Source organism: Solea solea, chromosome 17 (assembly GCF_958295425.1).
Source record: "Solea solea chromosome 17, fSolSol10.1, whole genome shotgun sequence".
NCBI classification, from domain to species: domain Eukaryota; kingdom Metazoa; phylum Chordata; class Actinopteri; order Pleuronectiformes; family Soleidae; genus Solea; species Solea solea.
In genome coordinates this window covers 6,765,470-6,791,000 of record NC_081150.1, presented here as the reverse complement: position 1 = coordinate 6,791,000, position 25,531 = coordinate 6,765,470, and the positions used below count along the sequence as shown (strand labels likewise).

Sequence of the window (25,531 nt, the reverse complement as noted above, 5' to 3'; positions counted from 1 at the left end):
CATCTTTATAAGACAATAGCATGTAACATCATGTCAACTTTGTAGCAGACAAATGTGGCGCTTGTTTGAATACTTGAAAAAAATGGCTGCTGGACTGTATGTTAGTTACTGGTTCATTATCTTTATAAGTGTCACCTGTGTTTTTCATGCATTGTCAGCTCTCTACATTGTCAGCACCATGATAGGTCGTTTAAAACATGAGGGTAAGTGTAAGTACAACGTATGAATACGTAAAAAGTTGACATTTTTTCCGCAGAAACTGCTTCTTATAAAATTAAAGTTTGAAGATGAGTTCTACCCTGCTGCAAACGGATGGTGAATTAGCTGTGTTATTGTGACGCCCTCTAATGTTCAGAAACAAAATGACATACACCGACAATGTTGCTTCTTTATCATTTTTTGGGCGATAAAATATTCTATTTTGTCTTTATAGTCAAGAGAAAGTTCACAGCGTGTCCACTTTAATGTCAAGTTAAAATATATTTTCGCGACTTGACACCAGATATTACGTAACACGGACTAAATAATTTGCTTAACGTTTCATCGGGAGTTGTAGTTCCTTTAGTCGCGAGGCCGACTGTGTTTATGGCGCACGGTACTTTAACTCCCATGATTCCACGGGGCTCGCCTAAGCTACTGGCTAGTGCACGCCCACGCGAAATAAAGCTATCGACTGTAATCCTTACTGTACACAGCTGAATCCTCGGCGGGTATTTACTGTTTTATTTTACATTTTGTGCAAACACAGCAAAACAAATGGACACCTCCGGGAAAGAGAAGGAAGCTATTCAGCTAATGGCCGACGCTGACAAAAAAGTCAAGTCCTCCGGCTCTTTTTTGGGAGGAATGTTTGGAGGGTAAGACAGACAGCACTGCACCAGGGAACAGACGGCTAGCTACACACAGACAAACATACATTTAGCTCCTTTTATTATAAGAGACCTGGAAATACGTCACGGTCGAATAATAAACTCGTGGAAGACGACACAAGTCACATGTCATTAATTAAAAACGAATTCTGCTAAGCAGTCATCCAAGGTTCTTAACGTGCCAGCAGATAAGAAGGCTAGCTCGGAGGCTACGCAGAAACTCACCGTTGTATTTACTTAGAATGGCATAATTCATGGAACAATAAAAACAACCTGTAAATGTACAGTTTGATATTTTAAGTTGTCTTGGCTGAACAGGCAGTTTTATCTCTAATGTTATCTAATTCTCAGGAATTTAATTCATAATATAATCTACGTTTTAAGACTATTGTGTGTGTTTGTTCCTAATATTTTGAGTCATGAACTCAAGCACATGCACTCAGAAGAATATACTGAGGTGATGACAGCTATGTTATTATAGAGATTTGCTATGATGACAGATATGAATCATGCTTAAGAGTTTTGACAATCCCACCCACATGTTTTTCAGACTTTAATATGTGTTATACTATCATCATCACACAATAAGGAGCATGAACAGTGTACACAATGTATTAATAACAGTGGCACTCGTTAGGTATAAAATGCAACAAAAATAATTTGAAAAGAGGCAACAATACCAAATACAAAACTCAATTACAAGAGTTTGGCTTATCTGACTGGTGATACCGACTAATGATATAAAAATACTATTTTCGAGCTTCCTTATTCTTACATTAAAAATGATTGTCATTGTAAAGATTGTGTATTCTGATCCAGAGCAGAACAAGCTTTGTTTGCACATGTTTAAATTACAAAAAAATCCAGTTACTGTTTTGTTTGACTCTTTTTAAGTAAAGAAGTGAGGTGACCCTCAGCTGTAAATATGTGACATTTCTTGTGTATATTACATCTTGGCAGGGTTTATTCTGGCAATTTTTTGCTGACCAAGCAGTGATAGTTTGGAGTTTAGAGGGTCCACTTCTTGTCATGGAGGGATGGCGATCTACATTGCCTGAATAGTGGGAGAAATATGCCTGTATCAAGGATAAAGTCCCATCGGTTGGAGCAATGGAACAACCTGAGCAATCAAAAAGCTTGGGAAACTGTAGAGTTCATCACCCTATAGTGCCGTTAGTTGTAATTCATTGGATATCAAACACTTCTGTTAACTGTTTTCATTTTTTCTTTGGTTTCTAGAGGACATCAAAAAGTGGAAGAGGCATGTGAGATGTACTGCAGAGCAGCCAACATGTTCAAGATGGCAAAAAACTGGAGTGGTGCGATTCGCTGTTTTCTTGATATACATCTTATTATTTTAACTGCACAGGAGATGCTGTAGGATTATGTGCTGCTTTTTGGATCTGTAATCGCATTGTACTTCATTTGTAAAAGAGCCACACTTTTTAAACGTGCACCAAAATGTAAGTGTAAGCTAAGTGTAAGCATGTGTGCTTGAAAATTTCTTTTTCCTTCATCTGTAGCTGCTGGAAGTGCTTTTTGCAAGGCTGCACGTCTCCATATGCAGCTGCAGAACAAACATGACAGTGCCACCAGTTTCATTGATGCAGGCAATGCTTACAAGAAATCTGACCCAAATGGTAAGAGATTACTGCCTTTGTTCAAGCCCAACTTCACTCACTTACCCCATTTATCTCATTTTAAACTCTGCTGTAATTCTAACTGTTATACAGAACTAATTATTCATTTGGACACAAGTTATTCATTTAAACACAATACAAGTATAACAGTATTTGTTGTAAACCTGAATATTTATATGAACTATTCCTGACTCATTTAGAGTGTTAACATGAATACTGTTTTGGAAAAACACCCGGCAGTGAGAACCTGAAACCGTACCAGCAAGACATGTTCCTCTGGCAGGAAATTAATTTGTTCTCCTGAGAGGAGTCATATTATTATTATTATTAGATTGAGTACTTTCCTTGATTACCAAAACACATTCTATCCCCTGGCTAAATCTGAGATTGTTGAATGGAAACCAGGGCAGTTTAACACTCTGGCTATGATATTGTATTTTTTCCCTTTTAACTATTGAAAGGGTAGCTGGCTGAGGTGTTTTGGTTTGTTGACAAAACACTATTTGCATCTAATTACTTAATCCTTAATAAGATTCTGTTCAACGTTCTGACACAGCTAACCCTTTCTAACTGATGTCTAACTGTTCCCTCTTCTCTTTATGCTGCCAAAAGAGGCAATCAAGTGTTTAAATGCTGCCATCGATATTTATACAGACATGGTAAGATCTTAGTACATAGAAAAACTCCATCTGGGTTCTTGTCTTTTTACCTTAACCAAACTGGATAACACATCATCTTGATAAGTGAAACTCTGCCTTTCCCTCCACGTTTTATTTCATTTCAGTTTCAATATATTGGTAGCATCATGTTTTCATATTTTACAGTAGTCTGTCTGGTTACTTGTTAGTCTTTTTTAAATGAAAATTATTTCAAAAGCTAATACCCTTTTATGAAGTCAGGAGTTACAACACCATTTCTCTGCACTGACACAAAGTCCGGTCATGGACTTACTTGACAGGTGTCTGTGAATAGACCAGATTAGTAATGACTCCTCTCCTCTCCCTCTTCCCCCAGGGAAGATTCACCATCGCAGCTAAACACCACATCAGTATCGCAGAGATCTATGAATCTGATATGGTGGATATCGAAAAGGTAATGTCGGTTACACTGTCAGATCATTTTGATTAATAATTATTTGTATGACCATTATAAGGACTATTTGTTTTGAAAAACACTTAAGATGACAGAGTTTGCTGGTTTCTTTGTCTAGGCGATTGCACATTATGAACAAGCAGCAGACTACTACAAAGGAGAAGAATCAAACAGGTACTGTCCCAACTTTTTTTTACCAGAATAAAGATTATCCATATAATAAAAAAAAGAAATGAAAACCAAAATTCAGATTCTAAGTAAGGTGTACGCATACAGCTCACAGTATAGAATGGACTGGTACCTTAATTATTGAAGGATACTGAACCACCAGTAAGTTTTCACTGAGACATTAATCACCCACAATCATTGGTGATCTTATTTTCCTGCCAACTATATTTTTTAAAGTGTGCTTCATTATTTTATTTATTTGTATTACTTTTATGCTATTTGATTTTCAGAAAGTTACACACGGGATGAATGACGTAACTTTTTTCTGCCAACCTGTGTATTTATGTACACGATAGTCTTTTGTAACATCTTGACAAATAAGAGAGAAAAGCAAGGCTGTCATGACCAATCACACATGAATAACAGATCTGTAACAATTTAAGCTGAAGTCTTTCTATAGCATGTTCATTCACATTAGCTTATTAGCTGAGGCTGAAAATAGTACAGCACTTTTTTTGACAAACAAGGGAAAAAGGAGTGAGTAATACATAGTGTAATACAAGCCCTGTTTTAAATGCTGGAATTTCTTGACTGATGTATAAAAATACTATTAATATTTCCTGTTATTTTATATCAGCAATAGTTTATATAGAGGCTGATTTCATTGTCATTTGTCATTTCCTTGGACCCTGTCTAAATTCAGTTTTACTTTTATCTAACCTTCTGTTGAGCTAAATGTAAAAAAAAAATAAAATAAACCTCTAGGAAAAAATGATCATCACATCTCATGTACTCAGTGAATACGGCTTTTACAGTTTGTCTGATATTAAATGTGTTGTTGTAGTTCTGCCAACAAGTGTCTGCTGAAGGTCGGGGCTTATTGTGCTCAGCTGGAGCAGTACCAGAAGTCCATTGAGATCTACGAGCAGGTGGGTTTTTGTTGGATTTGTGAGCTATGCTTCCTGACTTGACTGACTCGGTAATGCTGACTTCTCTATTTCATTTGGTTTGATTTGAATGTATCCAGGTTGGAGCTAACACAATGGACAACCCGCTGCTGAAATACAGCGCCAAAGAGTATTTCTTCAAAGCCTCGCTCTGTCATTTCATTGTCGACGAGCTCAACGCGAAGGTGAGTTCATTCCTCAGTCTCAGGATGGGGACGGGGAATCGTGGCAGACATTTTAACACACCGTGTCTCCACAGATTGCAGTTGAAAAGTACGAGGAGATGTTCCCGGCATTTTCAGACTCCAGAGAATGCAAGTTGTTGAAGGTAGCTCGATGTCAAGAAAACACATAGGCACCTGTTGGCTCACATTTTCCCCTTTAATCTGTACAGTTTTGTGAATAACCCACTTTTTTTCTGTCTTAACAGAGACTTCTTGAGGCACATGAGGAACAGAACAGTGAAGCTTTTACAGAGGCAGTAAGTCTTGTACACACTAAAACTTGTCAAACTCGAAATCTCACTGCTGTAGCTGTTGTAGTTTTGCTGGATCCCTTGTGTATTTAGGAAAGTTGAAGAGTGGATCTGAACAATGTTGTCAGTGTCCTCAGGCTACATGTTTATGTGAAACTAGCACAGAACGAGCTGAACTCCTGAGATTGTGTTTCAAAGTTAACTCAAAGTCAGAGAGAAAGAGTCTTCATTGAAAATATAGAAGTTTTAGAGCTGAAACAATTAATCGATGAATCGATTACTAAATTAATTTAGTAATCGATTACTAAATTAATCGACAACTATTTTGATAATCAATTAATCGGTTTGAAGCTTTTTTCATGATTAAAACATAATTTCCGATTGTTTAAGCTTGTTAAATGTGACTATTTTCTTAATTTTTTTGCTCTGGATAACAAAGAAGTCATTAAAAGTTAATCATTGTGGTTTGTGTAGTTATGAATTATGAATTATATTGTGAATTATCAGAATTATCAGAATAAAAGCCTGTGAATTTATAATGATGTTAATACAATAAAAACAAGTCCAAGAACTTGTTTTTATTGTATTTTGCAGTGAATGTAACAAATCATACAGCAATGAGCTTCTGATGGTAATCCTAATTTGTGAACAAAAGCACCTCTCATTCCTCTGTCCTTTTCTGTCTGCAGGTAAAGGAGTTTGACTCAATCTCACGTCTGGATCAGTGGCACACGACCATCCTGCTGCGCATCAAAAAGACCATCCAGGGAGATGAAGGGGATTTGAAATGATTGAAGGTGCAGGCAGAAACGCAGCATGGAGGGACAAATCCATCACGCATGCTTTTTACTAACAAACAAACAAACACACACAATCTCACTGTGTATAGCATCAGGACAGGAGCATCTGCCGATGATTTTGAATTATACCACTGCTCACTGCTGTGCTTTCAGAGCACTATCTCGCTTTCCTTATGAGCATATCTGAATCTAGTCAGAATGTATATCTTCTCGCCCTCACCTCTGTCTAGAGGATTGCTGCATACCTTTCTCTGCTGAAGTCTCTGCCGGTGGATTTCAGAGCGGTGTATTGTAGAGCGGTATGTATATTGAAACTAACACTAGTATGGACGACAAGCACTGCATGTTTTGTACAATTACCGTTTCCTCCCTAGTCAAAGGCGGTTTGTTTTTTTGTAATCTAGTTTATTATATTGAAATTATTTAAACGTTTGTTGTACATAAGATCATCATTGTATGGGTTTTGAAGAAACTACTATTATCTTAATTTGAATTGTGTTAAAATAGTAAAGTGATTGTTCTCTGAACTCATTACCATTAAAAAGGTTCTGGTTTCAGGAGAGTCATCCTGATGAAGGGCAATGACGTGCACCAAATGTAGACTGTTACTCATTTGTACCTAATCACATCCTGTTGGGTCTTTTTTTCTATACATATTCATGGATTTATTACTTTTAGGTTGATTTATGATCACTTAAGTATCTGTTGATGTAATAATACTTTGAATGTTTGACTTTGTAAAGCAGAACTTTATAGTTTGCCTTTGTGAACTGTTCTTCTGAATGAAAAGCACTGACATGAAAATCCTTCCTCCTCATTTCCTTCCCAGTGCAGCAATCTTGGGATTGTTGTGCAGTCATTAGTCACTCGTCATCTCGTGCTGTGCCGTGTTGTGAACTACTCAGTGAAGGGTTATACTTTCAGCTGGCCTTTCGCTAAGCATGTCATTGTGTATAGGATGTTATTGCGTTACATTCGCTAGTGAGACAGACCAAAGTTTTTACAAAAGGGTCAGTTGCCCCGCGTACCCGGCTTCTTCCAGATGGAATGGCATTGAATATTGGATATGAAGTGTATGCTTGTGCGAATGGACAATAATAAAGGTATTATATCCCACACTGCCCTGCCTTTGACCTTATGCATGTAATAGAATTGTGATATTAGAGTTGTTTCTGTGGAGTCTAACCCTGTTGCTGAACTGCGCTATGTAACTAATTTATTTCCCAACAATGCTAAAATGAGTTTTTAAGGTCATCACTGAACAGCTTTCCTTCTCTGACCCTGAAACACTCAGGAACGGCTTGTACCTAACTGATAAAGTCACACACACAAAAGATGTGAAATACATAAAAATATTATTGAAAAGCATTTTCTACACTGGTTTTACATGAGGTCTGAGACCTTCATTAAACCCAATACTTATCTGCTGTACAAATACAGCCAAAAAGGCTTTTATCATTTTATTTACTGGTTCATGTGATGCCATACTTCCTAGTTAGAGCGGTGAAGCTTGTGGTGATGATGACTTTGAAATAGATCGGTCTTCTGTGACCTTGTTCTGACATAACTGCATGCCACAACATTCATTCATTTGTTCACATGGTTCAGTGTACATTTCCCAAACTCTCATCATTAGGTAACTTTGCACTTTTCTAAGCACCCAAACTAACAATATTGTTTTGACAAATAAAACAAACCTTCTCATTTGAACAGCTTTATTACATTTACTTTGGATGAACGTTGTTCTTCAGAACATGTGTTTTCAGACACTGCCTTTTGAATCCTCCCACTTTTTTGTGGAGTAGTTGATTATTATTATGAAAACACGGCATTTGTTTCGACACAGAAACTTATTTACATTCAGACCCAAATAAATCAACAGAATTACTTTAAACCAATATGTATTGTTCCATTTGTTAAGTACACATAATACCATAGTTACATATCTTAACATGTTGCTAAAGCTCAGCGGGTTCTTCATGAAAACGGTGATATTCTACCACAGTGTGAAATACAGGTAACATCACATCTAAGTGGCTGTTAATGAAACACAGCATAGTGAGAAGACACTGTCACACGCCACTAATTCCAAGTATATACATTACATACAACATTAAAGTGTGTGTAAAGCGATACAAATACAAAATGTGGCCAAATGTTTCAAAATGAGGTTTCAAACTGTGTAACATTCAGCAACACTGACAGGTGAATGTCACTGTTTGTACAGAAGATATTCAACACAGAGCTGGTTTAGCTACAGTCCTGCTCTCTGTCTCCCCCTTTCTCCATCAGTGGTTGCTGCAGTTGTCAGGTTTTTTTGTTCTCAGCCAATATATAATGTGTGAAAAGGAGAATCTCTTCACTGTATTTGCTTTACACGCACTTTAAGAAAGTGATTGGCGCTTCTTAATATTTACAGGATTGCTCTACACTGCCTCTTGATCTGAGGCCTTTTCGGGTTCATCAGAAGAGTTAACTGCGGTCCTTTGCTGCTCATCACTTTCGACAGCTGCTGGTTCTTCTTTTCCACAAGCCTCCTCACCAACAATGACAGTCTGAATATCAGTCTGTAACATATCCATCTCAGAAGTGATCTTGGTCTCAGAGCTCGGAGCCAGAATTGTTTGTGAAACAGCAGTTTCAAGGACAGATGACGTGGAAACAGACGGGATCACTGAGACTGATGACAGTGTACCATCAGAAACAGGAACTGAGAGAACAGAGGGCACAGAAAAAGAGGAGGAGGCCCCAGAGGACAAAGGGACGGGATGAGCCATAGTCACAGGTATTGAGAAGGGGACAGGGATAGCAGACCCGTCTATTGAAATGATATTGGTTCCTGTGGTGTCCGTGGTCATAATGGGTTGGATCTGTGTTCCGGACGACGCGTCAGTATGGATTACAGTGATACTCCCGAGGGCAGCGTGGCTGACCAGAGCGATGGTTCCATGACTTGCCCAATCAGATGGGAGTGTGACTGGCTCAACGGGCACCACAATAGAGTCACTGTTAGTTTGACCTGCAATATCAGCAACACCAGTGGCAGCATGAGCAACAGCCTCAACATCAGCAGCAGCAGCAGCAGCAGCAGCATCATCAGAACCTGTGGCAACAGCACTTTTTCTCTCTGCACTCCTCTTCTCCCCTGCTCCTGCTTTTTCTGCCTTTCCTTTGGTGGGAGATTTTGGCTTCTTGTCCTCCACATTTCCCTTCAGCACCACCAGGTAGGTCTTCCAGGGAGCATCAGAGTCATGAGTCTGAATATCAAAAGAGACCAGGTTATAGTTTCAAATCAGTCTGATTACTCAGCACAATTAAAGCTTGTCCACTGATTATTTAAAGGGTGGTAAACTTGACAGTTCAGTACCCACATAGTCATAGTTGACAATCTCCTATCAGATAGAACAACCACAGTAAGAGAAGCACTGCTCACCATAGTGTGCCTGCGAAGGGTGGACATGTCTGTGAAGGTGCGGTTGCAAAGGCCACACATGTAGGGTTTCTCTCCTGTGTGAATGCGCTGGTGCCTCTGCAGGGCGTTGATCTGGGTGAACTGCTTATCACAGTCTTTACAGCTGTACGGACGCTCACCTAACAGTCATTCAAGAGGAAACACGTACACGAGTGACTAAAACAGAATTGTGGACACTGAGGATGTTAAGAAAAATTAACATTTGCAAATTTAAAACTTATTTCAGAGGGAAAAAGTGTCATTTATTTATGATAAGATTACCTGTATGTATTTTTAAATGCTGGTGAAGGGAATTTCTCTGAGCAAAGCCTCGGCCACACTTCTCACACTTGTACGGTTTGAACCCAGTGTGGATGTTGGAGTGGTGCCTGAGGTATTCTTTAGACGCAAAGCTTTTCCCACAAGCCTCACACATGAATGGCTTCTCTCCTGCAAAGAGGCAAAACAGAGAAACAACCACCTTTTTCAACGTCTGGGATTCGTACATATTCTTGTTTAAAAGTCATAGCTACACTACATATTAATATGGAACATGTGAAAAATGTGTAATTGCTGCAATTTTATATTAGTCTTACCTGTGTGTGATCTCTTATGATAAGCCAACATGTGCTTCTGAGTGAACCGGGCATCGCACTCATCACATGCAAATGGCTTCTCTCCCGTGTGAGTCCTGCACATCGGGGAACGCAGACGTTTAGGCCTTTTGTGTTTCAAACATTTTATACAATAACACTTGTTTTTGTGTGTATAAAAAACAACAGCCGTTGTTTCCAGGTTTCTCAGACATAGACGATACAAGAACTTTCACTCCGGTCTTTGTGTGATCTTTCCATAGAGAGCTGCAGAAAGCTGCTGTCATTATTTGACTTCAGTACCTGCGATGCATCTTGAGCGCAGCATTCTGGCTGAACCTCGCGTCACAGTCGGTGCACTGGAACGGCTTTGCACCCGTGTGCGTCCGCTCATGCAGCAGCAGGGCAGTTTTGGAGCTGAGTGCTTTTCCACACTCGGGGCAAACGTGATGCAGATTGTTACGCTCATGCACCTGAGAAGCATTAAGCAACGTGTATATAAGGCAGACACGTGTCACTATAATTGCATATAAATATACTTGAATTTTGACTGTAGTGATAGATATTTCATCAGTCCTCACTTGTCTCTGGTGCCGGACAACATCCTTCTTTCGTTTGAATGTCTTCGAGCAGGAGCCGCAGGAAAAAAGCCTCTCGCTGCTGTGGACGTGCTTTTCGTGGATGTTTAAGTTGCTGCGGTTAGCAAAGGTCTGCATGCAGGTCTCACAGCGATACACCACGTCTGCTTTCACTCCATGGTATGTACTGGCCAGGAAAGCAGTAACAGTTAACACACAAATGCAATAAAAGTATCATGATCACAAAGAATAGAATTGCTGGGTTGTTTTTAAACTTCTTGTACAAAGTGTGAAATGATTTTACAATAATTATGACTGCAGCTCTGCTAACACCACTCACACAGGGGGTGGTGTTTTACTTAATTCCCACCTTTTTTCAGTGTTAATACAATCTTTTGAGGGTGGCAAATTCTATACAGCACCTGACAAAGCACTTTAAAAGGTCCAGATTTTATACGTACCTTTTTTTTTAGTACTTCAGGCAAGAGTCTTGATTTACAGAGGCTGCCATCTTGTGCTGCCATGTTTCTACAGCAGCTTGAACTGACAAAGAAGTGACATACTTTCCTGTTTGAGGTTACTATAGTTCCCTGGTGCATTTGTTTAAATCTGCAGGGTCCCTGTTTGATGTCACTATTTTTTTTTTTACACACTGGACCTTTAACAATTTGTTTTTTTTTACATCACTAACCATTGCAATATAAGAAAACATAGCATCAATGATGATAATGAGGTTATTACGATTGATTCAATGCTCTTGGAACTTAGTCCTGTCATATATACCTGTGCTCTGTAAAGATCTGTAAATCAAGGAAATGTCCTACCTGATATGCTTCAAGTAGCTTCTCTCATAGTGGAAAGTACGTTGGCACTTGTTACACTCAAACTGGGCTTTAGATGTTCTTTTTAACTTCAGCTTGACCTCTCCTTCTTCGCCCTCTTCTCCCTCCTCCTGATTGTCTTCATCCAGGTACTGTTCAGAATCATCGTTTTGCACATCATCCTCATATTCCCAGTCTTCTGCATCAGGGACCATCATTTCCAGTGAAGACTCATCAACAGTCTCTGGCTGAGTCTCAACTTCCGTCCTGTCCTTCTCCTCTGGGTCTCCATCAGTGACTTGGTTTTCATTGTTAGAAGCCTGTTTTTTAGTTTGTAAATTCTTCTGCAGAACTTTGTCACCAACCTTCTTCTGTTTTTCTTTCCTCTGTTCATTTTTCACTGGGCTCACTGCCTTCAATCTTCTTGGAATTACTTTTTTCTCAGAGCTCAATGGAGAGAGCTGCAGCTTATGTGACAAGCTTACGGGTTGTCTTTTCGTTTTCTTTTTCTTGCCACCCTCTAATTCACATTGATCAACATTTGATTCTGATTTTTTTCTTTTAGGTTTTTGTGCAATTCCAGCACTCATGGCCTCACCACAAACCTCTGTCAAAGCCTTACAATCCAACAAGTGTGCCATGGCTTGGACTTCTACGATCTTATCTCTAACGACTTCAACTCTGCCGGTGTACACAAACTCCAGGAATTTGGAGAAATTGTCAGAGTGCATGTTTGACAGTAATAGTTTGTCCTGGACTGCATCCTGAGAGAGAAGGACTTTCTTGAAGTAGCCACTGGATGCAGCCAGCACCACCTGGTGAGCCTGAAACTCCTGCACTTCTCCCTGGAAGTCCACCTGCACTGTGACATCAGTCAAGTGTCCCTGCAGCCTCAGCTGGTGCAGAGAGGACAGGATGTTTTCATGGTGTGACTTGGAGGTGAGCTGGACCAATTTGATCCCCATCACTTATTTGTGCTGCTAACAAAAACAGAAAGTGACATAAAATTATTTGTACATAAAACCAATCCCAGAGGAAAAACCGACCCACAGTAAAAAGGACTATATTTTAAGGAACAGGTTGATTTAAAAATTGCTCAAATCTAAAAACAAACACCTAAGAGTATACAAGAGTTGTAACCAAGGGAAAACCCATGTGACCTGAGGAATAGGCTAATTTAACAAACAACTAGTGATAACTAACACCAAATAATATTGTCAAAAATATTCAAAAATAAGCCATTGGATATTGAACATGACTATATATATATATATATATATTTCTGTAGAATAATTTTTCATCTTTCCACTTAAAATGACTGAAGTACACAAAACAATGGAGATATTTTCTGTTTCAATTTAATTTAAATGTTTTTTTTTTTTACTGTGATGTTGCAGATTTTTAAAATGTATATTCTTGTCCTTTAATTTTTGATTTATGTTTTTAACTTGATGTCTGGATCCATTCATTCTTTCAGATGCATTTATTTTAGAAACACATAAGAACTTGTTACGTGGGTCTGCGTGGAAGATGCAGTACATTTTTGTGGAGCTCTCATGTTACTGCCACACCGAGCAGCTAATGATTAGCTTTACTCTTGGAGAGCATAAAACAACCTCTGTGACGTGAGTACATCTTAAATAAATAACACCTCCTGAGTCTAAATCTTACAGTGACAAATGACTAGATGTGATCTTTATGTGCTGTTGTCTTCATGATGCCCACAGCTAGGAATTAGTAAGTGCTAACAGCAGAATCACATACACAAAGCTAAACAGGCTTCGAACTGACATTAACTGCAAAGATTCAGCGCAGCAACTTACAGGATAGACATAAATATAGCACCATGTGCACTGAACACTGTACAAGGACGAACACAACAACGCGAAGCAAGTTTTTCTTACCGTAAGCTTGCTAAAATGGCAGCCCTTCACAAATGATCTGTGCGGCGGAAGGTATTTCCTGTAGAAATCGCTCCCCAGACATCCGGTGCTGAATGGCTGACTTGAAATCAGTGCTTCATCTTCATGGTATATTCAATGTACGAGTAGCCGAATCCAACAACTGACCCTGGGTCTGTTTTTTGACTATACGCGCATAACGTTAACAAGCTTGAAAAATAGCGCCTCTGATTAATGTTTAACGTTACACCTGAAGCTAGCGAGCTAACTAGTGAGCTAGTTAGCTCACTAATACAAAACACTTGAAGAAAAACTTTTAATTGTTTGGCTTTGCCTTTAGTCTCTGCATTACTGCTGAACTATTAGTATTTAATGTCTCAAATAATGTTACCGTAATGAGAAGCTGTGTTTTCATTGGTGCACTACCACCTTATGTCCACGGGGAGGTGCTATTGTACAGAGAGACACGACAGGATGTGGTGGCGGCGGCGTTTTGGACTGAAAGGTAGTAATTGAATTCACATTCTTTGGCATTATCCGTTGTCGAATCGATTAATTAACTATAACAGATAGTTCAATTGAGTTGTAATTTTCATGAGGTATTAACGTGTTTGTTTTTACTCATTAAAACCTAATTGCAGTCGTAGTTCTGCGCGAATGGTTGTCGTCCAAACGTGCTAAAAGATTAATGTTAATCCATTTACAGACCAACATGAATCATTTACAGAAATGAAAAACGCATGCTGTCATTCCGACGGTGTATGGAAAGGTACTTGTAGATTCACTGGGGTGCAGGTCTGCAGCTGCCAGAGGAATTTTGTTCCCCCTTCCAGAGGAAATCCATATACCTTACATTTGTCTTAATGAATTCTGCAAGCTAGCAATCTCCTCTGTTCCGGTGACTCATGCTGCTCCAGAGCGACACAGATTTCAGCCCTGACCTGGAACACTGTGTTCGTCTGTCTTTTATTACATTACTGCAACACACACACACACATAACAATAGCTCACCAAACATACAGCTGGTCCTTTGTGACACATCTTTATATGCTGTGACTTGATGGGCTCATGGGAATCACAAGTATTTGCATAATCATTATTATGGCGTGAAGTATGGTAAATGAGCCCGGGCATTTAATGAAATATAGAATTTGCAAATGAATGCGACAAGTCATACAAATTGATTCTTAGTTTCCATTAGGACAACTCACGGCACGACTGAGATCACGACTGGAGAAGGAAAATATTTTTCATTCTGGCAGGGGCATTTCTCCTGTTATTTTTCACAGGATTCCGTCTGCATGTTATTAAAATGATAGTCAATGTGTGAAGCTGTTCTAGTAAAATGCCACAATAGCAGCCCCATTGTAGGCATTTATGATTGGCTGACATTTTGCTCTCTTTTTTATGTGCAGCAAAATTGTAATGTATGTGAAAAGTTCAACGGCTACAGACTCGGAGCAGTGTCAGTGGTTGTTTGTGGTTTGTGCATGTCACCACTGGTTGACTCGTGTAATCAAAAGAGGATGAACAAACGGTATGCCGCATCACTGAAATAACAAAAGGTCAAAGCTGTCAATCTACTTTCAGCAGTGATACTGCCTGACTATTTACGTTACTCCAGGGCATTCTGTGTTATTCAAACATGGGCTGGAGAGAGAAAATGGATGTCACATTACTGTAGTTGAGGGTGTGGGCATCACAAGGCAGTCCAGCAGCACACTCACTTCACACAGATTCATCATCACGTTGTCAGTGAAATGGATGAGGTGCAGATACTTGCAGAAAGGTGATGGGCTGAGCAAACAAAACGCTTTGCTGACGATGGGTCATGTTTGCTCTGTTACGGGCAGACTCCTCCACAGGACTGAAAATATCAGTCCTGACGTTCCACGGTGCACAAACAGCATTACAACACGAGCAGTGTGTGTGTGTGTGTGTGAGAGAGAGAGTATAATTCACAACTGGGGCTGATTTGAATTTTGAGGCTGCAATGTACACAGTAAAAAGCAAAAAGAATTCGGGAGTTTGGTGGCGATGGGTCGTAGCTCGGTTTGGTTTGTGTGCTGGATCGTGCAAACACTAATTTGGATGCAGTGAGGGTAAGTCAGTCAGTCTGTGTCCTTGCAGGACCTCTCCACTGCTCCTTAACAGGGCTGACTCACAGTCACAGCAGATGAACTTAACTATCAATGGTAAACACTTGAACATTACATGGAAGTGCAGGCCCTGGTGGCCCAAGGATAACCGCAGCATTCTCTTTGTGCTTAAACCACAAAACCACACAACTGATGCCAGACCAATCAAGAATAAGTCCAGCTCCGTATTTGTGGTGTCCTTTTTGTCTCTTCCCCTCCAGTCAGTTAACTCAGTTAAGAGAAAACATGTTTCATGAACTGTTTTGTAAATCCTCTATTATCCTCAGGCATCAATACTTCATTTAAATCAAGAGCATACTTTTACTCTGACAAAGGGAAACATTTCATAGTTGTTATACAGATTTGTTTCGGCAATGTTTTAAATGGACGTGGACTTCATCCAAAGGAACTGGGCAGGAGTCAAATATCGTACATGTTTGTGTAGTCTTGTCAAGGCCAAGGGGCTTGTGCCAGGCTGCACACAGCAGTCCAGACCTGTCTGTGGTCGTCTCTCCTCCTGATACTTCATGCTGACAAACCCCCCGGCCCCCCCTTCCCCTTCCTTTTTTACTGGTAGAATGCCACACCGCATTCAGCCTATCCAGAATATTGTTGGAACCACTAAAACCTCACAGTAACATCAGACAGAAGAAACCAATGATTCACAAAAATTGTGGAAGCCTCTTTGGGCGATCGTTTCGAAATGTTCTTCTTGGCTGAGGGAAAGCGTGTTTACTTAAAGAGCCGGCCTCACACATGATCAGATATGATCATGGCGTAAGAAGGCAACAAAAGGTCACAGTCTTGTGCTCGTGACTCCAGTGACCTGCCAAACTGAACATTGTTGTTTTTAGAGTTTTTAGAGAATTGTTGTTTTCCATAACATAGGTTTATGATTAGTTCTTTAAAAATGACTTACTCACTTATACGGCACTAAAGATATGATGTGTAACTTTTCTGCAGTAAAATATCTAATAATAATGTTTGCATGACCCTTTAAACACATAGAAATATATATCATTGTTGTCGCCTTTTAAAGACGTCCCCTGCTTTATCTGTCTCGGCTCTATCGTTGGTGGTCAAAACAACAATTCCCATGATCCCACACTGCTTCCAGACGTCATCAAACTAAGTCTTATGTTGTTGTTATGATTGGGGAAACCCCTAGCGGCAGAAATGACAAACTGTGTGTTGAACGGTAAATATCAAATGTTAGCATGTAATCATGCAAAACTAGTAACATGGCGTACAGAGTAAACATTACACCTGCCAGTCCTTTTTTGCCGCAGTGTATTGTAACAATAACTTAACCCGCATGCAGTAAATATAGGGCAAAGATAATAAACCCGTGAGTGGCATTTGCTGCATCCCCCTCAAACAGGCTCCATCTCCACCAAACAGAGATGTTTTTCTTCATGTGTCTGCCCGTTCGGAAAATACTTTCCTTTCATTGATGAAAAGATATACGGCATTCAGAGATGAAATTACTTTCCAAATGGCCTCTGACTCACCATCTCTATTCCCAGTGCTCTCTCACACCCTCCCTTCCTCTCTTCCTCCCTCCCTCACTCCCCCCTTTCCCTCCCTCACCTCCCCCCCCACCTTCACTTGTCCTTGTGAATGTTCTACTGTATCTATTGTAACTGTATACACCACTTAGCACTTCAGACAGCAGACAAACCAGCTCAAGGACAACCACTCACTCCTGCGATGCTCATAAATAGACCATTTGTGCAGGCTTACCAATCACCTTACCCACCGAGCCTGCGTGGGTACTTATGGACACTGAGTAGGTTGCACCAAAATAGATCTCTGCTGCTGTTTTGTGAGGGTGTATTCAGCCTGTAGTGAGAAAGACCAGCTTTCAATGGGAAGAATGGTTGTTGTGCTTTTTTGTTGTTGTTGAAAAATTAACAATAATGACTCACAAAGTCTGTCTCTTTATAGCGTGTGATTTGTTACTTGGGTTTGCACACCAAAACAGGTGGTGTCACCTCCTCAGAGTTTCCCAGCATGCAGTGCTCCCCCCGACTGCGTGGGACAGGACCATCAGCACATTCCTGGAGAGCTCGACCCCCCCCCCCCCCCCCCCCCCCCCAGAAGCAACAATTCCTCCTTCCTCTCTTCCCTCCCTTCCTTCCTGTCGCCCTCTTGTCCTCTCCTTTGCTTCCGAGGATTGCATCACTTGTCTGCCTCCTGGCCTCCTCTGCTGCTCAGACCCTTTAATCACATATGGCACGCACACACACACAGACACACATACACACACTAGACAGAAGGCATCCTCGTCAGTTCTTATGCTGGTTTCGTGGCTTCAGATGAAATTTAATGGTTAGTTTGAGCAGGGGGTTGTGGAAGTTGCCCTCCAAAGACTTGGCTCCTCTCGTTCGCTCCCTCCATCTCTTTGTTCCGTTTCCTCGGTACCCCACACCCACACCCACACCCTACTCCTATACCAAGTCGCCCTCAAGGTCAGAAATATCCCGCGGTTTAGGTTTGATCCCCTTAGATTTGTCCTTGCTCTCTCTGTCTCTGCCTTCGTTTTTGTCTTTCTTGTGTCTCGCTCAGACACATGCACACTTTGTGTAAGCACACTGCACTACTCAAAGCATTCTCATACAGGAAACACATGCTGGGATCAGCATGGGCCAGTCTGTGTGACTTGCCATTGCACACACACACACACACACACACACATGCATGCTGCCTTCAGGGGTCAACAGGCTTACCGGATATGTAACATTTGTGAAAGAATGGGGGAAAAAAAAACCATCACAGTTCTCTAAGCTGATGTTGTCATTGCTGAAGACCTTATCTGTCTTCAATCCAGTGGTTCAGAGACACTAAATAAAAGAGAATGATCCTTGACTCCTTCCCATGGAGTCACAGTCAGTGGACTGCACTGGCCACAGCCAGGTTAACCCTGTTCCTCTGGCTTCTCTGAGTTGTGTAACATGGCAGCGATCCAGCACTTGTGCAATAGCAAGGACCTTGGCTGGCTGAAAGAATGCCAGCTCCACCAGTCATCCTTTCATATCTGTGGGTGGATGGAGGAAAACCAAGTCTTGCCCAATTAAAGCCTTGATCCTGAGGCACTCTTGTTTGAGAATCAATCACGCTAACACAGACGTTTTCAACAATGTGGTTTTCCTCCTTTATTCGAACGCTCATGGAAGATCTTTGGAATTTTTCATAAACTTAATCTGCACATCCTCCAGATGTGCACTCAGGATTGTCCTGCTGGTGTGTCTGGCCCATGTGTAGGAACAGGAGCCTTGTTAATCACAGTTCTGTGTCCAAGTGATACTTTGACGAGGAAGCAGAAGAAGGACTCTCCCTGTAAAATAAACCACAAATAGTTCTCGAGAAACACTGCACCCTGCTGTTCGGTTTTGGCTTGTTGACACAACGGCTCAAGACAGATTGTTTTTCAAATATGCAAGCCGTTGTCAAATATACAGTGTCAAATTAACTTTGGAGTAGCCTACGGTCTGTGTTTTTTCATACTGCATTTGTCCATTTTCCTTGGGTAGTTTCCCAGAAGTGCAGGAAACCACAGACATGAAAATACCTGTGAAATGAAGCCCAACCATACAGGCAACTGGCTCAACCCACATCATGTATCGTGCCTGTGGACATACAGTAACATGGCAGGAGTGATTTTAATTGCTCTCATGAAGGTTTGTGCATTTGTCACGGTTTAGTGTTTCAAATGTGCTGTGAACGTCTAATTTCTGCAGCCACAGTTATTACTGCACAAACGGAGATAAAACACAATTTAACAGTGGGGGGGAGGGAGGTGTTGTGCTGTATCCAGACCTTGAAGTAAGATCTTGAATGTTGACTTATATTCTCTCCTTTTTCTTTTTAAAAAAAAAAAAACAAACCCAGGATAATCACAAAATCCTGATAATCCAAGGAAACACCGCTTTGCTTTAAGAGCCACCAATATCCTTTCATGTGAATCCTTCTCTCCCTCAACATCCTTTTGAAAAAGTCCATAAATGGAGAGAAGGGAGAGGGAAAAGAGTGAGGGGGGGTTGGCGGGGGTAGATCTGACAGGCTGTTCCAGCAGTAAGACCCATGACTGACACATTTACTGTGGAACAAGACAAGTATGTGAGTGTGTGAGAGGTATAGACACGGGGAGTGAGAGGAGAGGATGGAAATAATGGCAGTCAGAGAGAGAAAGTGGAAACGCTTTTTTCTGTCAGCTGAGTGAAGTCACAGGACCAAACCTCCCGTTGACTAATTTCATTGCCTCCTGGCTGGCTGGGAGTTTTAGAGTCATGTGAGCAGACTTCTTTACAGGCTGTAAAGCCGTGCCACAGACACACACACACACACACACACACACACCAGCGTGCTCATTTGATCTGATGCCATGGAAGTGGCCTTCACTTTGAGACACTGTGCATCCATATTTTGGAGATAACGGGCATTTCTTCTGTGTGGCAGAGTGCGAGATGAGTGGAGCACGGAGGAGACTGTCATGAGGAGAGGAGAGTGATTCATTGGGTGTCTCTGTAATTGAATGATCCAGCATTTATCGTGGGCATGATGGTGAGATCATCGCCTGCATTAGACCTGGAGCTGGGCCTCAGGACAGTAATCTCGTGTGCACACATTAAAAGGATCATATCAGCGCTTTTGCATGTCTTAGCTTATTACACTACAATCGGCAAATTCTTCACACTGCTGCCATTTTTCAAAGAAGAATATAAGTGTTTAAGTGTTAAGTGATTAATCTCCTTACAGGCTGCCACTGTTTCCATTTATTTCAATACAGTGTGAAAGTCATTTAGCGGCTGACGTGAAACCCACTTGAAACAGGCAATCAATCACGGGAAAACATTTTTTTGTGTGTAAAGTCATGGAGTGATCTTTCATGCTAATTCACTTTCGTGGTGTTTGGCGGAGGCAACACGGTTTATATAACTTTTAATCAAATTAGCAAGCCTCCACATAAGCTTTGTCTTCCATCTAAATTCAAGTCAACACTGACAGAAGCATATTTGCCTCGCCTCGAGTAATCTGCTCTGCAGATTTGCATCAGCAGTCGTGTCTTAACTTTGCGACAGCTGTCAGTCATGTTAATGAAGTAACAGCACATTGCATTTCTAATTTTGGTTGTGTGTGTGTGTGTGTTTGTGTTTTTGTAGTGACAACTTTAGATAGTTGCACATTACTGTGACAGTGAATGATGTGTGGAAAAGATGAGTCATTTGTGTTACTAGATTTGTGTCTAGAAATTGCTTTTGCTCAGCTTACAGTGCAGCACACACTGTCCTAACGTACGACTGCTAGAAACACTAATAACGATGACAATACCTCCAGTTGTTCTACGCGTCGTACGTGTTTTACCTTTGCACCAACATTCATTCGTCGTAGACGGAGACACTGGACGCCAGGTGCTCGTTTAACTTTACACTTCATTAGTTTGTGTGTGTGTTGTCACAACACTGTGCATACACGCGTGTTTGTGTAGCCGAGGCACAAGTGTGGGGGTCACCGTGACTTTGCCACGGCGGTGCAAATCAGTAAGTCACAGAAGAAGGTCCGTTTTTTTCACGTTTGTCCAGCGAGTCTCACATCAGAGCACAGAGAAGCAATTTACCTCCTCAGCACTGCACAAAGTAAACACACAAGCTGCAGTCATAACCTCACCTCCATCCCTCCCTCCCTCCCTCCCTCCCTCTATACAGCTCTCTCCTTTCCCCTCAAGCTGTGCGCATGAGTGATAAAAGGCACGAGGAAGGGAGGAAGAAGACTAGGTACACAGGTAGATGGACAGAACGATCCAGTTTGCCTCATTAGAGAAAAGCACTGTGTTCCCGTTGAGCCTTGCAGAGATGGGTTGTCATGGAAATCAAGTGGCACTGTCACCGACTGATTCCGCGGGGTTCTTGTCTGTCTGTCTCTCCACATTTGTTCTTCATCAGGGACACTCGGATCACTGTTATTCTACACCACGAGGATATGACTCATTCACAATTTTTTTGGAGCAAAAAAAAAGGGCTGGAACCAGAATAATACACACGCAGACATACAATGAACGGGCTTGGCACACGTACACACACACACACACCATCTCCAAATAATCTGCAGGCTTTTGCAAACATGCACTGAAGTGTTGCATGAATGTTGAAATAAGTCTGAGAGCGTAGATACAAAGGTTTTTGCTCTTCTGCCTTCGACAGCACATGACAGATGTTCACCTCGCCATGTAGTTCTCATTCCTGAGTGTTTATCTTCATGTCTCTCCGCTTTTGTGAGCCGGGCTGTTTCCTCTCATTATGCGTCAGGTAGATTATGTGCTTTAATCGCCCTTGAGTCTCACAGATCAGCTGATGTGCTCAATGTGTTTCCTGCTTATCTAGGCCACCAGATGTCAAAATCCAGGGCTTTGTGAAAAGCCAGAACAGTGTTCTCAGCACCAGGCAGCGAGAGGAGATGACTGATGTTGCGGGAGAATGCCAAACTTTGTAAGGAGAAGGCTGTCTGCGGATGGGGTTGTGAGAGGGGCACAGTCTCAGGTACACCAGGTGATTTTTATTTGAGTTGAAGATGGTAGCTCAGCAAACGAACACAAACTCACGCACATACACAGAGGTTTGTGCTCCTGTTGGAACACTGCACATTTATTTATTTATTTATTTATTTATTTATGTAGACAGCCTAAAGAAAGGTGACTTTAAACATAACCAGTGAATGCCTAACCTTAATCTAACCACAATTCTAATTATTAGCCCTAAACTCAATCAGTCCCCCCAGGAATAAGAATCTGCCTCATTGTGACCAGGTTTTGGTCTCCATGGGGACTACTGGTCCTGACAAGGTCAGTGTTTGTGCCAGAGAAGGTCCTTAAGAGGCAGCAAATACAAGAACACACACATGAATGCACACATGCATACACTCCGTCAAATGGACACTGACTACATATGGCTTAAGTACATTTTGCATTCCACATATGGAAGGAAGATAAAAACATGTTTGAGACATTTGATGTTGACTCTGTGTTTGAGAGAAATGTCTTTAATCATTACAATCCCACTACTGCAAAATCACCAGTTACTCCTCCTCCTCCTCCTCCTCCTCCTCACTTAAAGTCCATGTGCTTTCAATGTTTATGCTCAAAGAATCCAGACTTTCAGTGGTTGGCTTTTAATCATTTTAGCAAGAATCCTTTAACAAGAAACTGAGGTATCATTATAGAATAAATTGTAAATCTTCACTATGCAATGTCTGCCGTAAATGAGACCACATTCTCATTAAGTCACAAAGCGGATGTCGGTTGTGGAGCTTCTGTTTTCCAGCTTATCTTTGCTCAAAAAAGTACACCCAGATTTCCTCTGTCAGATCTTAAAAATGTAAAATTCTGAAACCTCTTATCAAGTCAAGTATCAGGTTCTGTTAAACTGATATGATAAGAAGTCACATATAGAATATTCCAGCTTCACTGAAAGTTATAATGAAGGATTTTCTGTCTCCTATATACATATATATATATATGTGTGTATATATATATATATATATATATATATATATATATATATATATATATCCTCTATGTATTCACTCAAGTCCTTTATTTATTTCTCTTTGCCGTTCATGTTACAGCCCAGCGCTTCCCTCTGGGATTGTTCCACTAAGAATGTTTAATCTAATATTAAATACGAGCTTTCCATTCATCTTTGAGGCAACATCAAAGATTGTTTATCATAAAGTGATAGAAGAAAAAAAAGAAAAATAATAATAGGACTCGGGGAATAAAAGTTCTCCATGCTCTTGACCTAATCAAGAAAAGCTGGAGCGCTGGAACGCACGCGTAACTGTGCCCCCCTGCAACTGCCTCTTTCCAGAACCGTCTCCATCCATCTCCCAATACATTAAATTAACTAATGAGGTGTGAAACTGGCTGTTAAAATCACTGATTGGAAAGTGCAGGGCTGCTTCCATAACAGAGCAGCGTGTGAGATGTAAAGGCAGCTATTTTGCAGCCAACTGCAAATCAAACAGTTAACAAGAAAGTCGTGAGTCTTGTCTGAAGAGCCTTGGGCTCAGCGGTGCATAGATGATGAGTCCCCTGCCGAACTGCATTCACCAGTCAGTCAGTCAGTCAGTCAGTCAGCCGCTCCCTGGCAAACAAGCCGCCTGTGTATGACTCAACACATGGAGCATGTGATCCTTTTCTTAGTGCACACACACACACACACACAATGCCAGGGGCTTCCCTCACCAGCAAAATAGCACATGCATTCAATTCTTCACAGCCATAAAGAAAAGGGAAGCCCTTTGTGTTTAACTTTGTCTCTGTGCACACACACGCAATGTCTGAGAGTGTGTTGATTTTCCCACAGGGCTACTGTCTGATGGATGACTCATATACGGATGGAGACCCCGAAGAAGACAGGCAGGTTGGTGATTCACCCTGCAAAAAAAAAAGAAAAGAAAAGAAAAGATATGTGTGTGTGTATATATTGGTGTGTGCGTGCAGTGTATTCATTTATTCTATGCATGTAAATGAATCGGTATGATCTGTGCAGCCCTATACATATTTAGTGTACAGTATGTAGCCTGCTGGATGTGCTCACTTTTCTGTAAACAGGCATAAATTAGCATCACAAGTGTACTGTATATGTGTGTGCGTGCACGTGTGCGTACATGTGTATGTACAGTATAGAGGACGTGTGTCCTATGGGTTACAGCTTGCTCTGCTTTGGGCTGTTTTTGTTTATCTTCTGTGCAGAGGGAGAGTCGCTATATGCATAATCAAAGACACGCCACAGGGAATTGTTGACTCCATCAATCCAGCGCGCAGGAGTGAGCTACTCATTCCACACCGCACAGCCCCAAACTCGTGCTCTTATCAGCCTGCTGAAACAATACAAAATGGCAACACAAAGGCAAGCATTGCCGGGTGCGCACGGATGTGACTGAAGTGATCTCATTATTTTCTTGTCAGATATGTCTACACCTTCAAGGCAGGAGAGGAACACCCTCATCAAAGATATCACACGCTGAGGGGACCGCATTGATATTCCGGTGGCCACGTATCTGCATCTTTTTCTATTATTCAGAATATCTGAGGCTGCAATAGCATTACTGAATGATTCAATTTGATCATAATAATAATAAAAAAAAAAAAAACGCTTGGAAAGTGAAAAAGAATGATGAAGTAATCAAAAAAAAAAGTGTGGTTCTTCTGACACATTATAAGCCCTGCGTCAAAGGCAAAGGCATCATTTGAGCCTGCCGGAAATGATTAATATTAGAACAAGGGGAGATCAATAGAATCCCTTTGATGTGTTATGGGTGCACTGTGTATCCATCACGGCAGTTACAGGAGCAGGTCACAGAGGCCATAATGAGCGGCCGTCAGGTGAATGTGGCTGCGGTCACAGCAGTCAGAGTCTATCGTTTCACAGTGAGGTGATTGATCAGTGAGGCAGGATTCTTGGCTGATGATGAGGCAGTTATCTCATGGAGAGACATTAATCTTCTGCCATGATGAGGAGGCAGTGTAGGTGTGTGTGTGGGTGTCTTTTTGATAGGTGAACGCCGTGCTTGTTTATTCACATCAGCGTTGATGAGGATTTGTCAAAGAAAAGAAAAGAGAAAAGGGAATACTGTGTCTTGGTGTGTCCCTCACATATACACTCACACACTCGCTTATTAACGCTCCCAAGGGTCACCTTGAGCTGCACAAATTGGCTTTGGTTGGTTGAGGTCTCAGTGGTTACAAATTAGTCAGGCACTGTATCCCTTTGAAGGTCTGAACTCGGCTCACTCTTCTAACTCTCTCTCCAAACATGATGCCTTTTCTGTAGCTTCTTTTTTTTTTGCAGCGCTCTCTTGTGTTCTCTTTTTTTGCTCTTAATCCCCCTCTCATTTATCAAATCTCTATCTCCTTCTCATTGTCACTTCATCTTTGTCTCCCCTCTCCCTTTGCTCACTTGCTCACTCGCTCCTTGCTTCCTCTGTCACTGACGAGTGGAGAGGAAAGTTGTCCCGCAGTATCACTAAATGCAGCTGCTGTTCAAATACAGCTTCCCCTC

At 41.2% G+C, this 25,531-nt stretch overlaps 2 protein-coding genes and 1 long non-coding RNA gene across 5 annotated transcripts; 2 read left to right on the top strand and 1 right to left on the bottom strand.

Annotated features, from left to right (window-relative positions):
* Window positions 1-661: 661 nt before the first annotated feature.
* On the top strand, window positions 662-6,279 carry napbb (N-ethylmaleimide-sensitive factor attachment protein, beta b). Its single transcript, XM_058613139.1, has 11 exons — window positions 662-857; window positions 2,109-2,188; window positions 2,393-2,509; window positions 3,122-3,168; window positions 3,524-3,601; window positions 3,720-3,775; window positions 4,614-4,698; window positions 4,797-4,901; window positions 4,976-5,044; window positions 5,147-5,197; window positions 5,881-6,279. The coding sequence occupies exons 1-11, from the start codon at window positions 757-759 to the stop codon at window positions 5,980-5,982; spliced, it is 891 nt and encodes a 296-aa protein (XP_058469122.1). The 5' UTR covers window positions 662-756; the 3' UTR covers window positions 5,983-6,279.
* A 1,410-nt stretch (window positions 6,280-7,689) lies between these two features.
* Window positions 7,690-13,578, bottom strand: gzf1 (GDNF-inducible zinc finger protein 1). Of its 3 annotated transcripts, none has more exons than XM_058613135.1 (8): window positions 13,339-13,578; window positions 11,438-12,414; window positions 10,617-10,800; window positions 10,339-10,508; window positions 10,039-10,133; window positions 9,725-9,892; window positions 9,425-9,582; window positions 7,690-9,248 (listed from the first exon to the last, which is right to left on the bottom strand). In XM_058613135.1, exons 2-8 carry the CDS (start codon window positions 12,397-12,399, stop codon window positions 8,418-8,420), a joined length of 2,568 nt encoding a protein of 855 aa, XP_058469118.1. In that variant the 5' UTR covers window positions 12,400-12,414; window positions 13,339-13,578; the 3' UTR covers window positions 7,690-8,417. The 3 variants fall into 3 exon arrangements, with proteins under 3 accessions (XP_058469118.1, XP_058469119.1, XP_058469120.1); XM_058613136.1 differs by having other exon boundaries at window positions 11,438-12,411; XM_058613137.1 differs by lacking the exon at window positions 13,339-13,578 and adding an exon at window positions 13,258-13,274.
* Window positions 12,867-24,568, top strand: LOC131443475 (uncharacterized). Its single transcript, XR_009233615.1, has 4 exons — window positions 12,867-13,059; window positions 21,854-22,009; window positions 23,834-23,890; window positions 24,439-24,568. It is a non-coding gene; the product is annotated as an uncharacterized LOC131443475 (long non-coding RNA).
* Window positions 24,569-25,531: the final 963 nt, after the last annotated feature.

Coding starts and splice junctions, on each gene's coding strand:
- gzf1 (XM_058613135.1), bottom strand. CDS start 12,399: ATGGGGATCAAATTGGTCCAGCTCACCTCCAAGTCACACCATGAAAAC. Junction 10,801..11,437: donor AGCTACTTGAAGCATATCAG/GTAGGACATTTC, acceptor TTTCCTGGCCAG/TACATACCATGGAGTGAAAG. Junction 10,134..10,338: donor GCGCTCAAGATGCATCGCAG/GTACTGAAGTCA, acceptor CCCGATGTGCAG/GACTCACACGGGAGAGAAGC.
- napbb (XM_058613139.1), top strand. CDS start 757: ATGGACACCTCCGGGAAAGAGAAGGAAGCTATTCAGCTAATGGCCGAC. Junction 3,169..3,523: donor TCGATATTTATACAGACATG/GTAAGATCTTAG, acceptor CTCTTCCCCCAG/GGAAGATTCACCATCGCAGC. Junction 5,045..5,146: donor GAGAATGCAAGTTGTTGAAG/GTAGCTCGATGT, acceptor CTGTCTTAACAG/AGACTTCTTGAGGCACATGA.